The sequence below is a fragment of the Pseudorca crassidens genome, chromosome 9 (genome assembly GCF_039906515.1).
Source record: "Pseudorca crassidens isolate mPseCra1 chromosome 9, mPseCra1.hap1, whole genome shotgun sequence".
Classification (NCBI taxonomy): domain Eukaryota; kingdom Metazoa; phylum Chordata; class Mammalia; order Artiodactyla; family Delphinidae; genus Pseudorca; species Pseudorca crassidens.
The window spans coordinates 666,769-682,191 of NC_090304.1; the positions used below are offsets into that span (position 1 = coordinate 666,769).

The window sequence follows — 15,423 nt, forward strand, 5'->3', positions numbered from 1 at the left end:
CTGAGGCTCAGTTAGGTTCGTTATAAATTGGGATCTGACTTTGAACGTGGCTCTGTAGATAGGAGCCAGTCTCTTTTGTGTGTATGCACAGTTTTGAGCGTATTATATTTCCTGTGCTACGGGTGGACACGTGTCACCAGGACGTGACGTGTAGAGAGTGACTATTGCTCTCGGCAGGGAGCTTTACGTAACGTTTGGGACAGCGGGAAATTACTTGACCCTGGTTTCTTTCAGAGCTGAACTCCAATGTCCAGCAATGGATGACGACAGCCTGGACGAGCTTGTGGACCGAAGCCCGGGGCCCGATGGCCACCCGAGACTCCGTCCTGCCGCCCTGACCAGCGATGCTGGTGAGCCGCCCTCCCGCCGCTCCACACGGAGCTGGGGAGCAAGTGTTCATGCTTTGCTTTTCAAGTGCACAAGCGGCACATTGTTTGGTGTTTATTTTTAATGCAATCAATACAGATGTAAATTGAGCAAAAGATGCTGCTTTTCCCTCCCCACGTCCCCATGCGGCCCCACCCCCCCATCCCTGGGGGCAGCGCTGGGCGCCCTGTGGGCAGGTGTCCTCTGAACACCTCTGTGCATCTTCCAACCTGCCTCAGCCATGACGCTGCCCCCCGGGCCTGTGTTTACCTGTCCATCTAGAAGACAGCAGTGATGCCCACAGTGGGGGCTCTGAGGACGACACGTGCACTGAGCACAGTGATGGCGACGACGAGGAGGGGCACCTGGAAGACGGATCTGGTGAGAACGCTGACGTTCGAGCGGCCCCGCGTGTCCCCTCTCTCGTGACAGGGATTGCTGTTATAAAACGGCCTTGTTGAAGTTGCTGTCTTAACCGCGCTGGCCACCTGGGGCTGTGAACACTGGGGGTGAAACTCCCTAGCACAGCAGTCTGGCAGTCCCCTGCAGTGGGTCTCGTCTTCAGCTGGGAAGCTGGCTCGCATTGATGTAGTTGGGCTGATGGCACAGTGGGTAGGTGTCTTCCTTGGTGGCGGCAGGAGGTTAAAATGCCTGAGAACAGGGAGCAGTGCGAAGGGCGTTGCCAGGGAGAACGCAGGACTGGACCTGCGGGCAGAGCAGGCCCCCAGCCCCTGCTGCAGGGCAGGGGTAGCATGAGCCGAGGTTTGCCGGGACCTAGGACCACCTGACCAGGGAGCCACCTGACCCCAGGGACCACCTGGGCAGGATGGCGGTGCCTCCTGTGGCTCCTTCTCTCGCTGTTGATGGAACCCCTGAGAGAACTGGCAAATGCACGGAATGACTTTATTAAGAAATTCCCAGGATGTTTACATCACTTGACGTTTGTGCCTCTGAACTCCTGCACGGGGAGATAGTGCCGCCTGAGGACCTCACGGCACCTCCTTCCCTGGCCTTCCCGGGCATCCTGGCTGGTACATGTCCTGTGGGGTCCCCAGGCTGGACTGCCTTGTCCCAGCCCCTCAGAGGGAGGTGCGCTCAGCCCCCTCCCCATGTGGCACCGGGCTTTGGAAGCTTGACTTACGGCTCTTTTCCTTCTGACAACAGCCGTCCACTCAGGACGTGTGTGGTCCTGAAGCATCTGCCTAGTCTTTTTATCACAGTCCTTGGACTCCTGTGTTTATGAACTTAGAATGTTTCAGAAAGGTAACCCCTCACGTGTGGGACAGTGCTTGTGAAGGAAGAGCACTGACACAGCACATCAGTGTGAGTTTGCTACCGCGCGTGTGTTGGTGACATATTCTTCCAGAGTTAGATTTTGACTTCTGTGCAGGCACGTGAAGTTCTGTGCTGAGTTTGCAGGTCACGTTGTGGCTCTTCGCTTGTTTCTGCAGATGGGCTTGGGGCTTGGGCACAGGCATGTGGCCTTGACCAGGCTGGAGGCAGAGGACATCAGGTCTTTGTCACTTCATCCCTCGAGCAGAGGTTTGAGGCTCTACTGGAGGCCAGAGGACGGGGGCTGCAGGCTGGAGGGCAGGCGGGAGCCCAGCCGGGGCTCTCTGCCCGAGCTAACTGCCTAGCAGCAGAGACAACGGTGTAAAGGAGCAGTTAGGTCAGGTGATAGATGCCAAGAATGTGTTTATGGGGACATCATGGGAATGGGGAGGCCTCAGCCCCTGTGGGCCTGGGCTGGTGAGGAGAAGCTTCCAGAAAGACACATCTAAGCTGTGATCTGAAGGGCAGGAGGGTTAGCCGGGTAATGGGGGACATGGGCTGGTGGGGAGTGCCGTGCAGGGACAGCTGGCGTAGAGCCCAGTGGCGGGCAGGCACCTGGAGGCTACGGCCATAGCTGATGGGCAGTAAGACTCCACCAGACACCCCTAGTTTTCCGCGCCGGTCAGTGAAACTCACAGGCAAGGAGCGTATCTCTGGCTGGTGAGAATTTAAGAGATCTCAGACGTAGTGTCTTCAAAGGGAGTTACCTGCATCCTTACGGGCCTGGTATCTGCCACGTCCCCCTTCTTTCCGCAGCTCTTTCTACTCATCTTTTTGCTTTTCCTGTGCTAGTGTTGATTCCTGAAAGTCATTTGTTTGTGTCGCTGTTTGCTCAGTTTTCAACTTTAGATAGGTATTATCTGTTCAAGTCTTAGGACGAAACATGAGGACTTGGGACTCTGACCCGCTGCCTCAGCCCGCTCTCCAGGCGGTGCACATGCGTCCTGGTCTGCTCAGCTCGCAGCCCCTCCCTACTCGGCCTCATCTCAGTTGCTCCCAGCTCTTTCCAGTGTGGTCCTGCCCTCCTCGTGTGAGCCGTGCCCTCACCTGCACTGGGTTCCCAGGCGTGCTGTGCTGCCAGCTGCCACGCCGGGCTGGCACCCATGTCTGCACCTCCTTTGGCCTGGTCCTTCGTCTGGTTGGGGCCTGGTCCGGCCGCCCCTGAGACGGGGTGGGGAGGCGGGTGGCCCAGGGTCTTGGCACCTGCCTGTGTCTTTAGCTGCCTCTCCGTTGGTGGTCGCTGCCCCTCAGGCACTTCAAAGGCGTCCTCCGTGGGTGGGACACCGCGGAGGGGTCAGGTGGCCCTCAGATGGCCAGCTCTCTGCCTTCCCTTCAGTTCCTGAGCCTTCTGGAATTCCGGAGGAAGAACCAGATCCTCCAGCCTCCACGCCCTTAGCCAAGCAGGAAGCTGAGCAAAGTCATTCTCCAAAATTTTGTGGACACCAGTTTTGTTAGTTTTCTCTTGGTTTGTAACAGATTGTCATGAACACAGCAGCTGAGAACCGCGTGCTCAGTGGTTCCATGGGTCTGTAGTCCAGACACCGGTGGCTGGTCCTCTGCTTGGTTCTCACCCGACTGACATCAAGGGGTCACAGGGCTGCCGTTCCCGTCTGAGGCTCAGGGTGCTCCCCAAGGTCACGGCTTGTCAGCAGATTTCAGATCCCTGCGGGCATGGGGCTCCAGTCCTGTCTCTGGCCGGCTGCCAGGGGAGGCCGTTGTCACTCAGCTCCTGGGAGTCACCCCTCAGTGGATAGGCCGCAACGTTCTACAACCAGCCAGAGAAAACTACTTTTAAAGAGCTCATTTGGTTATGTTCTAGTTTCCCTTTGCCTTGAGACAGCAGGGTCTCGGGGGTGTGTAAGAACCCTGCCTGCCACACCCCTAGCCTGCTTCTCCTGTCCACGTGAAGTAGCGTTATTTCAGTGGAGTTCAGTGGGGAGAGAAAACTAATGCACCTGTTGACTCTGCCTTGGTGAACTGAAAGTGTCTCCTTCCTTTTCTGCTGGCCTAACCCCAGCTTCAGAAACTTTCAGAAATTGATCAGGACTGTTGTGGCCAGCTTGCTGGGTTAGGAATTTATGCCCTCTAATCCCTGAAGCAAGAAAAATGAAAGACCTGTAGGAGAGGCCTTTCCTGAGGGCCGTGGCTCACTGACACTGTTTTGAGAAGGGTGTTGACGGCACGTGGCGCCCTCTGGAGGCCACTGCACTGAGCCGAGAGGCGGGCTGGCCCCGGGAGGCTGCCTGCCTCGTGAGGGTTCTGATTCGGCTCCAAGTTGGGGGGGTGGGGCTGGTGTCCCCTGAGCTTGGAAGCAGCTTCGGGTTAAAATGCCCAGTGACATCTGTCCTGGTGGGGCCGCAGGAGCGGGTCTGTCCCTCGTGTGTGGGATTCGGGACCCTGCTCACCCGAGTGCGGCTGCGGCCTGCATGCCTCCTGTACTCCGGTTTGTGGACTTGTAACATTGCCTCTTTGTCAAGGTTCCGAGGATTCCGAAGAAGACGGCGACGACGTGGACACGTTAGCAGCAGCAGCGGCTACTCGGGGGGCGCTGGAAGCCAGCGGTGCATTTAACTCTGATGATGATTCGGAGAGCTGCCCGATCTGTCTTAATGCTTTCAGGGACCAGGCTGTGGGGACACCCGAGAACTGTGCCCACTACTTCTGCCTCGATTGCATCGTGGAGTGGTCCAAGGTGCGTGGCTTCTCTTCGGGCACTTCCTCCCTTCGGGCTAGCCTCTGTGTGTGTGTGACCCAGCCTCTGGCCGGCCTCTCAAGGGTCTGGGTCTCTGCTCTATAACAGGAGTTGGAGCCCCAGGTGGTGTCCGAGCTTGATCTCTGCTTCGTTCGAGCTCTAGGCCCTCGGGGTGGTCGGTGAAGCTCACTGTGGGGTGATATGCTCGTGGAGCGCTGGATCAGGAGGGTTGTTTATGGGCCGGTGCCCCTCGGGGACCAGAAATCCTTAGTGGCCCAGGGGCAGCCTGCTCAGGCCGAGTTGGCCGGTGCTCACATGCTGAGGGGTCATCTCATAGACCCAGGAAAGCCTGAGTCGTGTGATTAGCAGTAAAAGCACATGGGGTTCACCAGATGGTGCAGTGTTGCAGGGTGAGCTTTAGAAGCACTGCCCCCTCCCTACTTTCTGAACTTTGTGAAAAACCTCAAAGAAGTAATGAGTCAAAGGACGCGTGGCCCACAGCCCCGTGCCTTTCACCGTCCTCGAGGACCAGCGGCCCTGCCTGATTCTATTCCCACCCTCACCAACTCGGACCCCGGGAACGCGGCCGGTCTCGCCGCACTGTGCCTGCCCTTACCCAGCGAGGGTGACAGTAACGGCGTTGCCTCAAGCACCCAGCCTCTTCTCCTCTGCCCCCTGCTTGCTGGCCAGTAACCCAGCTGTCCCGCCACCCCTTGCCCTCCTCTTGTCTTCTTAGCACTGACTGGCCCTCCAAGAGAACCGCTCCACGTGGCAGGGATTTGATTTCTGTCTCTTTTCTTCACTGCTGTATCCCCAGCCGCCTAGCACAGAGCCTAGCCTACACAAGCATTCTGCAAATTAGATTTTTAATGTAAAAGCAAGTCTTGACTTCTAAATGAAATTATTTTCAGATGGTATTAATAGTGAAAGTGATTCTATAAGGTTGAAGTATGATTTTTCTTTCTTACAGAATGCCAATTCCTGTCCAGTTGATCGAACTATATTTAAATGTATTTGTATTCGAGCTCAATTTGGCGGTAAAATCTTGAAGAAGGTAAGTGTAGGCGCCCCCTTTTGTGTATTACATTGGTCCCCATCTCATGGGAAAACATGCCTTCAAAAGGCAAGTTGCTTTCCTGAAGTATTAGTTACGTGTGTTTTAGAAATCGACTAAAAGGCCGTTTGCGGCCATGAACGTGAAACCCGGTGCTGGAGGTGGTGCTGTGTGCCCGGCCAGCCTGGGCTCTGCATGGGAGCGGTTTCCCAGACTTCCTCCTCTCCACTCCCACACGCCTTTTCTGCATCTCCGAGCTTCTCTCCTCTTGAGCCACGGCAGCCACAGCAGGCCGGGAAGGTCAGGGTGTGGACCCCAGCCCTGGGAGAGGGGGCCAGCTCTCTCGGGACCAGACTTGGGAAGGCGCGTGGCAGGAGCATGAGGGCTGGGGACAAGGTGTTTTCCTTGCTCTTAAAAGCGTGCTTTTGCTCACCTGCTGTTTGGGGACTGGGAGGCCTCCATACGTCGTCTTCTGTTGAGGAGCAGCATTAGAAAGACTTGTTGAGGGAGTTCCCTGGTGGCCTAGTGGTTAGGCTTCCTCGCTTTCACTGCCATGGCCTGGGTTCAGTCCTTGGTCGGGGAAGTTCCTGCAAGCCACACGGCTCTGCCAAAAAGAAGAAAAAGAAAGACTCGTAGAGATTTGCCTTACATCTTCGCAGCGAGTCTTATAGCCGCAGATGTGCCTTTTTATTTGCGGAGCCAGGGATGTGTGAGGACTCCGGCTCTGGGTGAGCAGACTTCTCCTGGAGTCTTGGTCGGGGCCGGCAGCTCCCGTCCCGTCCTGCTGGTGGAGCCTCCTGTGGCCTGCCCCGGGCGCTTTGCTCTTCTGCCCGAGGTCTCTGGGGAGCGCCGGCATTTTCCCCGCAGGCAAGCTCTGTTTCCTTGAGTGCCTGCCTCTTGAGTCCTTGGCCCCGAGCGCCTCCTGTGTGGGAAGGGGAGGTGGGTGAAGGGCCCACTTACACGCCAGCAGGTCCAATTGGAGGAGATCCGAGAGCGGCTCAGACCCAGCACAGAGTCCAGGAGGCCGCGGGAGGGTCCCGAGTCCCTGGCTGGTGCAGGAACAAAGGCAGAGAGTGTGGCTCAGGCGAGTCACCCGTGGGGAAGTGAGCTGCAGAGGCTGTTTCTCAGTGGGACTCATGGGCAGGAGACCGAGGCAGCCTGTTGAGGTGGCTCGGGCTGGCGGCAGCGATGAGGAGTAGCTGTGATCGTCGTGGGGCAGCACATGTTTGAGTGTCATTTGGCAGTCACGTTTCTGTGCTTTGCTTGGTCCTGGGACAGTTCTTGGGGGACGAGAGCCCGGCGCTTCCCTGTTCTCCACCCGCGTGGTCCGTGCAACGTAGCCCTCATGTTTGGCTGTCTCACCTGCCACTCCGCTCTGGAGCCCTTCCGTGGGTCAGACTTTTTCTGTTGAATCGTTTTTTTTCTCAGGGCTAACTACCCTGAGATGGTTAGAAAACATAAAAGTCACTGGTGCTTGTTAATTCAGAAGCTCTGGGCCCATGGAGCCCGTGTGAATCTGCTCTGGGTCCATTGCAAACCGTGATATAAACGGCTCTGGGATTTGGGTCCCTCTTGCCATGTGCTGAGCACGCTGTCCTGTCCCCAGATCCCAGTGGAGAGCGCCAGGCTTGGGGAGGATGAGGATGAAGACCCGACCTTCTGTGGGGTGTGCGGCAGGAGCGACCGGGAGGACCGTCTGCTGCTCTGCGACGGCTGCGACGCTGGGTGAGCCCCTCCCGTTGGGTGCCCTGAGCTCGGCTCAGAGCTGGTCTTGTTGACCCGCTAGAGAGACCTGCCCAGCTGTGCTTGTGCTCAGCGCCACCTGCCCCTCGAGGGTCGTCTGCTGCGTCCTGGGCTCCGCATGCTTCGTCCCCCCCCATCGTTGTTTATATCCTCCACCTGTTTCCAGACGATATCCTGAGGCCGCTTGCAGAGATGTACCTAGTATCTCAGGACGAGGGGGAGAGGCAAGAAATGGGGGCGTGGGCTGGCTGGGCCGGGGGCGGACACGAGCGGGACCCACACTTTGTGCGAGGCCAGGGGCCGGGGCAGCTTCACACGGCAGGACAGTGGGACGCGCTTCCAGCCAGGCTGCCAGCCACCCCTGTGTCCGTGGAGCCCCTTTCATTGTCATTCTGCAACACCATTGGGTCCCCTGCTTCTCGTCAGGCCCTTTCCTTGTGCTGGAGCAGCACAAGCCCTGGAGGACGGGCGCCTGTGGGGCCTGTGCTTGTCCCAATGCAGACACTTCCTGGGCTGCCCACCGGGGCCCACTACCTGCCACCTCCCTGCACTGAGACAGCAGGTCACACTCCCCGGGCCTGGCAGCATCTCCCACCTTCCTCCGAGCCCCGCCCTCGGTGCTCACACAGCTGAGAATGCAATGCGTTCCTCCCTCCTTTCTCACCAGTCTCAGCCTGCATCCGTGTTTGGTGACACGGTTGCCTGACCTTGCTGCTCCTTGCCCCTTTGGAGTCCCGGAAGTTGGCCATGTCTGAGCGGGTCCCCTCTAGCCTGTTGTCGGTCTGGGGCTAGAGGGCAGAAGCAGAGCCTTGGGTGTCCTGCAGACCCGTGTGTCCAGCTCACGGCTCTTGCTGTCACACTCCATGACCGAGTGGGGCCACGGGGGTGGCAGCATTCAGAACGCTGCTCACACGCAGACTGCACCCTTTTCCCCAGTGATGGTGGCTGCTCGGGGCCTGAGAAGGAGGGGCCTGGGACAGCTGGATGCTGCCTGAGAGCCCACACGTGGTGGGAAGGAGAGGCCTGGTACTGGCCGCCACACCCCTTGGCCTGGCCTGGCCCTCGTCACCAGCCTTGCCTTCTTGGCCTGGGTTCCCTGTGCCAGACGAGCTTGTGTGCCTTCCAGTGGCCTTGAGGACGCTGGGGAGCCCTGGATGAGGCTGTTGGCGCTTTCACTCACAAAGCCTGGATTTTCTCTTAAGCTTTTATCCCTTTTTTTTCTTTTCCTTTTTGCCTTGCTGCATGGCTTGTGGGATCTTAGTTTCCTGACCAGGGATTGAACCCGGGCCCTCAGCAGTGAAAGCACCGAGTCCTAACTACTGGACTGCCAGGGAGTTCCCCCCTTAAGCGTTTTTTTTTTTTTCTTTTAATATTTATTTATTTATTTTTGGCTGTGTTGGGTCTTCGTTTCTGTGCGAGGGCTTTCTCTAGTTGCGGTGAGTGGGGGCCACTCTTCATCACGGTACGCGGGCCTCTCACTATCGCGGCCTCTCTTGTTGCGGAGCAACAAGGCTCCAGACGCGCAGGCTCAGTAGTTGCGGCTCACGGGCCTAGTTGCTCCGCGGCATGTGGGATCCTCCCAGACCAGGGCTCGAACCCCTGTCCCCTGCATTGGCAGGCAGATTCTCAACCACTGTGCCACCAGGGAAGCCCCCACACACCCTTAAGCTTTTAAATGGAGCCTACAGTCCTTTTTTTTTTTTAATAGATTTTATCTTTCAGAGCAATTTTAGGTTCATAACAAAATTGAAACATAGCATGCATTTTTTTTTAAATTGAGGTATAATTGGTTTATAGAGTTATATTAGTTTCAGGTGTACAACACAGTGATTCAAAATTTTTATCAGTTATGCTCTATTTAAAGTTATTATAAAATATTGGCTCTACTTCTCTGTGCTGTGCAGTGTATTCTTGTACTTTGTTATATACAGAGTAGCTTGTATCTCTTAATCCCACCCATACCCCTGTCTTGCTCCCCGACTCCCCTCTACTGACTGTTAACCACTACTTTGTTCTCTATATTTGAGTCTGTTTCTGTTTTATTATATACGGTGGTTTGTTTCATTTCTACGTTACACATATAAGCGATAACGTAGAGTATTTGTTTTTCTCTTTTGACTTATTTCACTAAGTGTAACACTCTCCAGGTCCATTCATGTTTTTGCAAATGGCAGAATTGCAGTCTTTTTTATGGCTGAGGGTGTGTGTTTGTGTACACCACATCTTCTTTATCCATTTGTCTGTTCATGGGCACTTGGGTTACTTCCATATCTTGGCTTTTGTGAATAATGCTGTGAACACTGGAGTGCATGTATCTTTTTGAATTAGTGTTTTCATTTTCTTTAGTTAAGTACCCAGGAGTGGAAGTGCTGGATCATATGGTAGTTCTATTTTTAGTTTCTTCAGGAACCTCCATACTGCTCTCCGTGGCAGCTGCACCAATTTACAGTCCCACCAACAGTGCAAGAGAGCTCCCTTTTCTGCACATCCTCACCAACATTTGTTATTTGTGGTCTTTTTTTTTTTTTTGCGGTACGCAGGCCTCTCACTGTTGTGGCCTCTCTTGTTGCGGAGCACAGGCTCCGGACACGCAGGCTCAGCTGCCATGGCTCACGGGCCTAGCTGCTCTGTGGCATGTGGGACCTTCCTGGACCGGGGCACAAACCCGTGTCCCCTGCATCGGCAGGCGGACCCTCAACCACTGCGCCACCAGGGAAGCCCTATTTGTGGCCTTTTTGACGAAAACCATTCAGACAGGTGTGATGTGTTGTCTCATTGTGGTTTTGATTTGCATTTCTCTGATGATTAGCAATGTTGAACATCTTTTCATGTGCCTTTTGGCCATCTGTATGTCTTCTTTGGAAAAATGTCTGCGGTCTTTTGCCCATGTTTTAATCACTTTTTTTGATATTGAGTTGTATGAGCTGTTGATATATTTTGGATGTTGATCCCTTGTTGGTCATGTAGTTTGCAAATATTTTCTTCCATTCAGGAAGTCTTTTCGTTTTGTCAGTGTTTCCTTTGCTGTGCAAAAGTTAAGATTTAAAGTTTAATTAGGTCCCATTTGTTTATTTTTGCTTTTATTTCCTTTGCTTTGAGAGACAGATCCCCCAAAATATTGCTGTGACTTATGTCAAAGAGTGTTTTGTTATTGTTTTCTTTTAGGAGTTTTATAGTTTCCAGTCTTACGTTTAGGTCTTTAATCCATTTTGAGTTTATTGTTGTATATAGTGTGAGAAAGTATCCTAATTTCATTGTTTTACATGAAGCTGTCCAGCTTTCCCAGCACCACTTATTGGAGAGACTGTCTTTCTTCAATTGTATATTCTTGCCTCCTCTGTTGTAGATTAATTGACCATGTAAGTGTAGGTTTATTTCTGGGCTCTCTTTTCTGTTTCATTTTTCTGTGTGTATGTTTTTGAGCCAGTATTGTACTGTTTTGATTACGGTAGCTTTGTAGCATAGTCTGAAGTCAGGGAGGGTGATACCTCCAGCTCAGTTCTTTCTTGGGATTGCCTTGTCTGAGCCTACAATCCTTGATTATGTTAATTCTTTATATCAGGTTCTGTTTCAGGGAGTTCCCTGGTGGTCCATTGGTTAAGACTCCACATTTCCAGTGCAGGGGGTCAGGTTCAATCCCTAGTCAGGGATCTAAGATCCCACATGCCGCGTGGTGTGGCCAAAAAAAAAATTGTTTCAATTTTAGTAGTGTTTTGTTTGTTTGTTTGTTTTTGCAGTACGCGGGCCTCTCACTGTTGTGGCCTCTCCCATTGCGGAGCACAGGCTCCAGACGCACAGGCTCAGCGGCCATGGCTCACAGGCCCAGCCGCTCCACGGCATGTGGGATCTTCCTGGGCTGGGGCACAAACCTGTGTCCCCTGCATCAGCAGGCGGACTCTCAACCACTGCGCCACCAGGGAAGCCCCAATTTTAGTAGTTTTAACAGTGACTCGGGGATTTTTGCAACTTCTGCAAAAATATTTTTTGTTGTAAAGTATATTTATAAACTTATTTGTTTTTTTATGTGCTTGAATTTAACAGATAAGACAAGTACATAAAAATTGTGATAGACCTAAAACATTAAAACTGATAAAAAATATAGTGATTCGTATGCTTCTGAATATCCTCACTGCTAATATTTGCCCTTAGCTAAATTTTCTTACAGTTAAGTCTTTCAACTAAAGTCACAAGTCTACAAGTCTAAGATCACTGTTACTCATTTTTCTTTAATAATGGGAGCTGCAACTGAAATTTTTTTTAATATAAATTTATTTATTTGTTTTTATTTTTGGCTGTGTTGGGTCTTGGTTGCTGCGCGTGGATTTTCTCTAGTTGCGGCGAGTGGGGGCTACTCTTTGTTGCAGTGTGCGGGCTTCTCATTGCGGTGGCTTCTCTTGTTGCGGAGCACGGGCTCTAGAGTACAGGCTTCAGTAGTTGTGGCTCGCGGGCTCTAGGGCGCAGGCTCAGCAGTTGTGGCGCACGGGCTTAGTTGCTCTGCAGCATGTGGGATCTTCCCAGACCAGGGCTCGAACCTGTGTCCCCTGCATTGGCAGGCGGATTCTTAACCACTGTGCCACCTGGGAAGCCCTGTTACTCATTTTTAAATGAGTAACTCACAAGCCTGTCCATAGATACATGAATATGCCAGGTTCTTTCACTGGTATATGAAGCAAGGTACAGATTATTTGTGGGTTTTTTTTTTTTTTTTTTTTTTCCCCGTACGCGGGCCTCTCACTGCTGTGGCCCCTCCCGCTGCGGAGCACAGGCTCCGGACGCGCAGGCCCAGCGGCCATGGCTCACGGGCCCAGCCGATCCGCGGCATGTGGGATCTTCCCAGACCGGGGCACGAACCCCTGTCCCCCGCATCGGCAGGCAGACTCTCAACCACTGCGCCACCAGGGAAGCCCTGTGGGGGGTTTTGCCTTGGTTTTGTTTTTGGCCGTGCTTCGTGGCTTTTGGGATCTTAGTTCCCCGACCAGGGATTGAACCCGGACCCTGGCAGTGAAATTGCCAAGTCCTAACCACTGGACCTCCATGGAGTTCCCCCATTTGTGTTTTATGTAGCGGTATTTATTCTCGAGGGAGGACCTCTCTGTGCCGCATGGCTGTGGCTCTCCCAGTGGGAGGAGGTCATCCTTGTGCTCAAGTGAGCGCTGCAGGCCGGTCCTACTGGGCGATCATGGGGCTGTTCTGGGTTTCAAAGCCGAGTCCAGCCTGGGCTCGGGTGTTCAGTGTGGGCTCGGCGCTGGTTTCCACCTGGCCTGGCTCGGTGCCATCTCGGACACTGGGATGGAGTTTGGAGGGTTCCGGCACCGGCGGCCCACGCCAGCGGTGGCTCCTCCAGCAACTGAAGAGCAGACGCTGTTGGGTGGCGCTGCCGTGCGGGGTGTTAGTTCCTCGGAGACTGGCCTCCCAGGATGGTGGCTGCCACCCCGCCGCCGTCAGGGTCCAGCTGCCGCTCTCTTAGCTCTGTCCCTCCAGATGGTACGTCCCCTGGGGAGAGTTTGGCGGCCGTCAGGGTCCCCTTGGAGGGCAGAGATGCCCAGAAGCCTGCGGTGGGGGTCCGTCCACCCAGAATGCCGGTGGGAGAGTGAGAAGACAGGTGTCTGCAGCTCCAAGCGCGCAGGCCCTCTGAGCAGGCGGACTCCCCCTTGGCCTCGGGTGGGGGCATCCAAGTCAGTCCTGGCAGAGCTCACGGTCGGGGAGGGGGCGCTGTGTTGGTCAGGGCCCCGCCCTCATGACTTCACTTAACCTTCATCACCCCCACAGGCCGTCTCCAGGTGCCGTCACGTTGCGGGGTTAGGGCTTCCACACGTGGATTGGGGGGCCACGAGATCACAGCAGGGTGTGTTGTCAGGAGACCTGTCATAGGGCTCGCTTGGCTGGGACAGTGAGGCTGGGGACACCGTCTCGTTTCCTAGGTACCACATGGAGTGTTTGGACCCCCCTCTCCAGGAGGTGCCAGTGGACGAGTGGTTCTGTCCGGAATGTGCTGCCCCCGGGGCCGCCCCTGCTGCGGGTAACACACTGCCCCCCCTCAGGTGGTCCGGACCCTTCCTGTGGGGCCGGCCCCTCATCCCAGGGAGATCGCGTCCGGCTCTCCAGCAGGGGCGGCTTTCGGTTGCACTCTTTGGGCGGGGCACGGGCTGGAGACAGGGGGTTGGCTGATGGGGGTCTAGGAGCCCAAGCTCCAGGGAGACACCCCCTGTGCCCCGTTTCCCAGAGTCCTCCTACCAGGGCCAGGGCTCAGCGGAGTGCACGTCAGCCCAGGGTGTTTTCTTCCAAGACGCAGGTCCCGTGAGCGAGGAGGAGGTTTCCCTGCTCTTGGCCGACGTAGTGCCCACCACCAGCCGGCTTCAGCCACACGCAGGGAGGACCCGGGCCATCGCCAGGACACGGCAGAGCGAGAGGGTCCGAGCGACGGTGAACCGGAACCGGATCTCCACAGCCAGGAGGATCCAGGTGGGTGCTGGTGGCCTCGCATCCTGGCCATGTGCAGGGAACAAAGCCAAGTGGGCCTGAGGCGGCGGCAGCAGTGGAGAACTGGCCCTGGGGGTGCTGGACAGTCGGGTCCGGCCAGTGGTCGGTGGCCCGGCCCGTGGGTGCATCGTGGAAGCTGCCGGGGGTCCCCTGCCTTGCAGCTGTCACCTGCCAAGGCCGTAGTACTGAACTGAGAGGAGCTGAGAGGACTTCATGGGGAATGTGGTCCCGGGACCCCACCACAGATGCCCACAGTCCCTCCTGGCACCTCCGCCCTCCACTCTGAGGCCCGCAAGCCCTCCTTGTTCTGCATCCTTGCCCGGCCTGCTCCTCGGGAGGCCTTCCCAGACCCCACTTCCCACTGGGCCCTTGGGGAGCCCCCAGCAGCCTGCCTGATGTCTGCTGCTGCCAGGCTGAGGCATCTAGCCTCCCGGGGGCTCAGGGGGCTCCTTGGGGCTCCCTCAAGGGGCCTGAGGCGGCTCCGGCCCCCCTGACCAGCGCCGTCCCGTGCTGTGCAGCACGTCCCGAGGTACCTCATGTCTCCTCTGCTGGACGAGACCATCGAAGCTGTGGCCGCTGGTCTGAGCACAGCTGTGTACCAGCACCCCGGGCCGCGAGCCCCTGCCCGTCGGAGGAGGAAAGCAGGTAGGCCTGGCTCGGTCTCTGGCTTCCAGTGGTGGCTGCCATTCCTGTAGCCTGGTTTCCGCAGACCATCGCGCAGAAGGCCCTGCAGGCCCAGGGGTCTGGGTCTGGTCCTTCCCTCTGAACCCCCCAGGGTGCTGTTTATGCAGCAGCGCCCTGCATGTGCATCAGGGTGACAGAGCCTCCCCGAAGTTGATCGGGGAAGAGTCCCCAAGGACCTTGTGGAAGATTCGCGATGTTTTCTCTAAATTGGGCAACACACAGGTGAAGCCCCATGCCTGGCTTTTCTGGGTGGGAACAGCTAAAATGATTAATTCAGTGTCTTTGCTGGTTTGGGCGCTGTTCACGTTTTCTAGTCCTTTTCTGTGTTAGTCTCGGTAATTTCGTCCCAGTAAGTTCCATTTTTCTTTGGTAGTCGACATCCCTGCCTGGGGAGAAGCTTTCACCCCAGTTTAACATCCTCGGCGATTTCTGGGTCTGTGCTCCATTTATATTCATGGGTTGGAATTCTCCAAAGAAGAGCTTTCCTTTTTCTCCTTGACTATTCATTTAAACCAGTAGATGTGGTTTCCTGTTTCTTTCAGCGGGTTGCAGTCTGTGGTCTTTTAAAGATCAACATTATTGAGACATGCGTTTTCTGTGATGAGCACACCCACTCTGGGCATATGGTTCCCGGTGAGACCGACGAGGCTTCCAGCCGCTGCCCCCGCTCCCCAGGCAGCCCCTCCAGGCACCTGCCGTCCTGTCGTTGGCGCTAGCTGTGCCATCCTCGGTTCTCACTCATGAGGTCTTGAGTGTGTGCTCTGGTTTGTTGCTCAGCAGAGTGATTGGGGGCCTGTGTAGTGGGTGTCTGGGGTTAATTTCTGTTCATTGGTGAGGAACGTGCCACGGCACGAACCACCCCAGCTTGTCCACCTGCCTGTGCCGGGCGTTTGGGTTGGTTCTGTAATGAAGCTGCTGTGAGCATCTTTCCTGCAGGCAGGTGATTCCGCTGCTCTGGGTCGGTAGAGAGCAGTAGACTAGTTGGTGCAACCAGTGAACGTGTGTTGGAGCTGACTCACCCCCTGCACTCCCATCAGCAATGTGTGCGTTGTAGCTGCGCCGCGTTCTTGCC

General features: G+C 55.5%; 1 protein-coding gene across 15 annotated transcripts in view; it reads left to right on the forward strand.

Annotated features, from left to right (window-relative positions):
* PHRF1 (PHD and ring finger domains 1) overlaps nt 1-15,423 on the forward strand; it is a 28,148-nt gene that overhangs the window by 3,503 nt on the left and 9,222 nt on the right. For 7 of the 15 annotated variants that reach the window (XR_010945846.1, XR_010945845.1, XM_067747759.1 and 4 more), the window contains exons 3-9: nt 235-350; nt 649-747; nt 4,176-4,390; nt 5,361-5,444; nt 7,051-7,169; nt 13,480-13,649; nt 14,186-14,312. Coding sequence is in view for 13 of the 15 variants with exons in the window: in XM_067747759.1 (XP_067603860.1) it covers nt 257-350; nt 649-747; nt 4,176-4,390; nt 5,361-5,444; nt 7,051-7,169; nt 13,480-13,649; nt 14,186-14,312 (908 nt within the window). In the remaining 2 variants the exon portion in view is untranslated. Of the gene's footprint in view, nt 1-234; nt 351-648; nt 748-4,175; nt 4,391-5,360; nt 5,445-7,050; nt 7,170-13,108; nt 13,207-13,473; nt 13,650-14,185; nt 14,313-15,423 lie in introns of those variants that run through there. The other 8 variants (XM_067747764.1, XM_067747765.1, XM_067747766.1 and 5 more) reach the window with 7 other exon arrangements.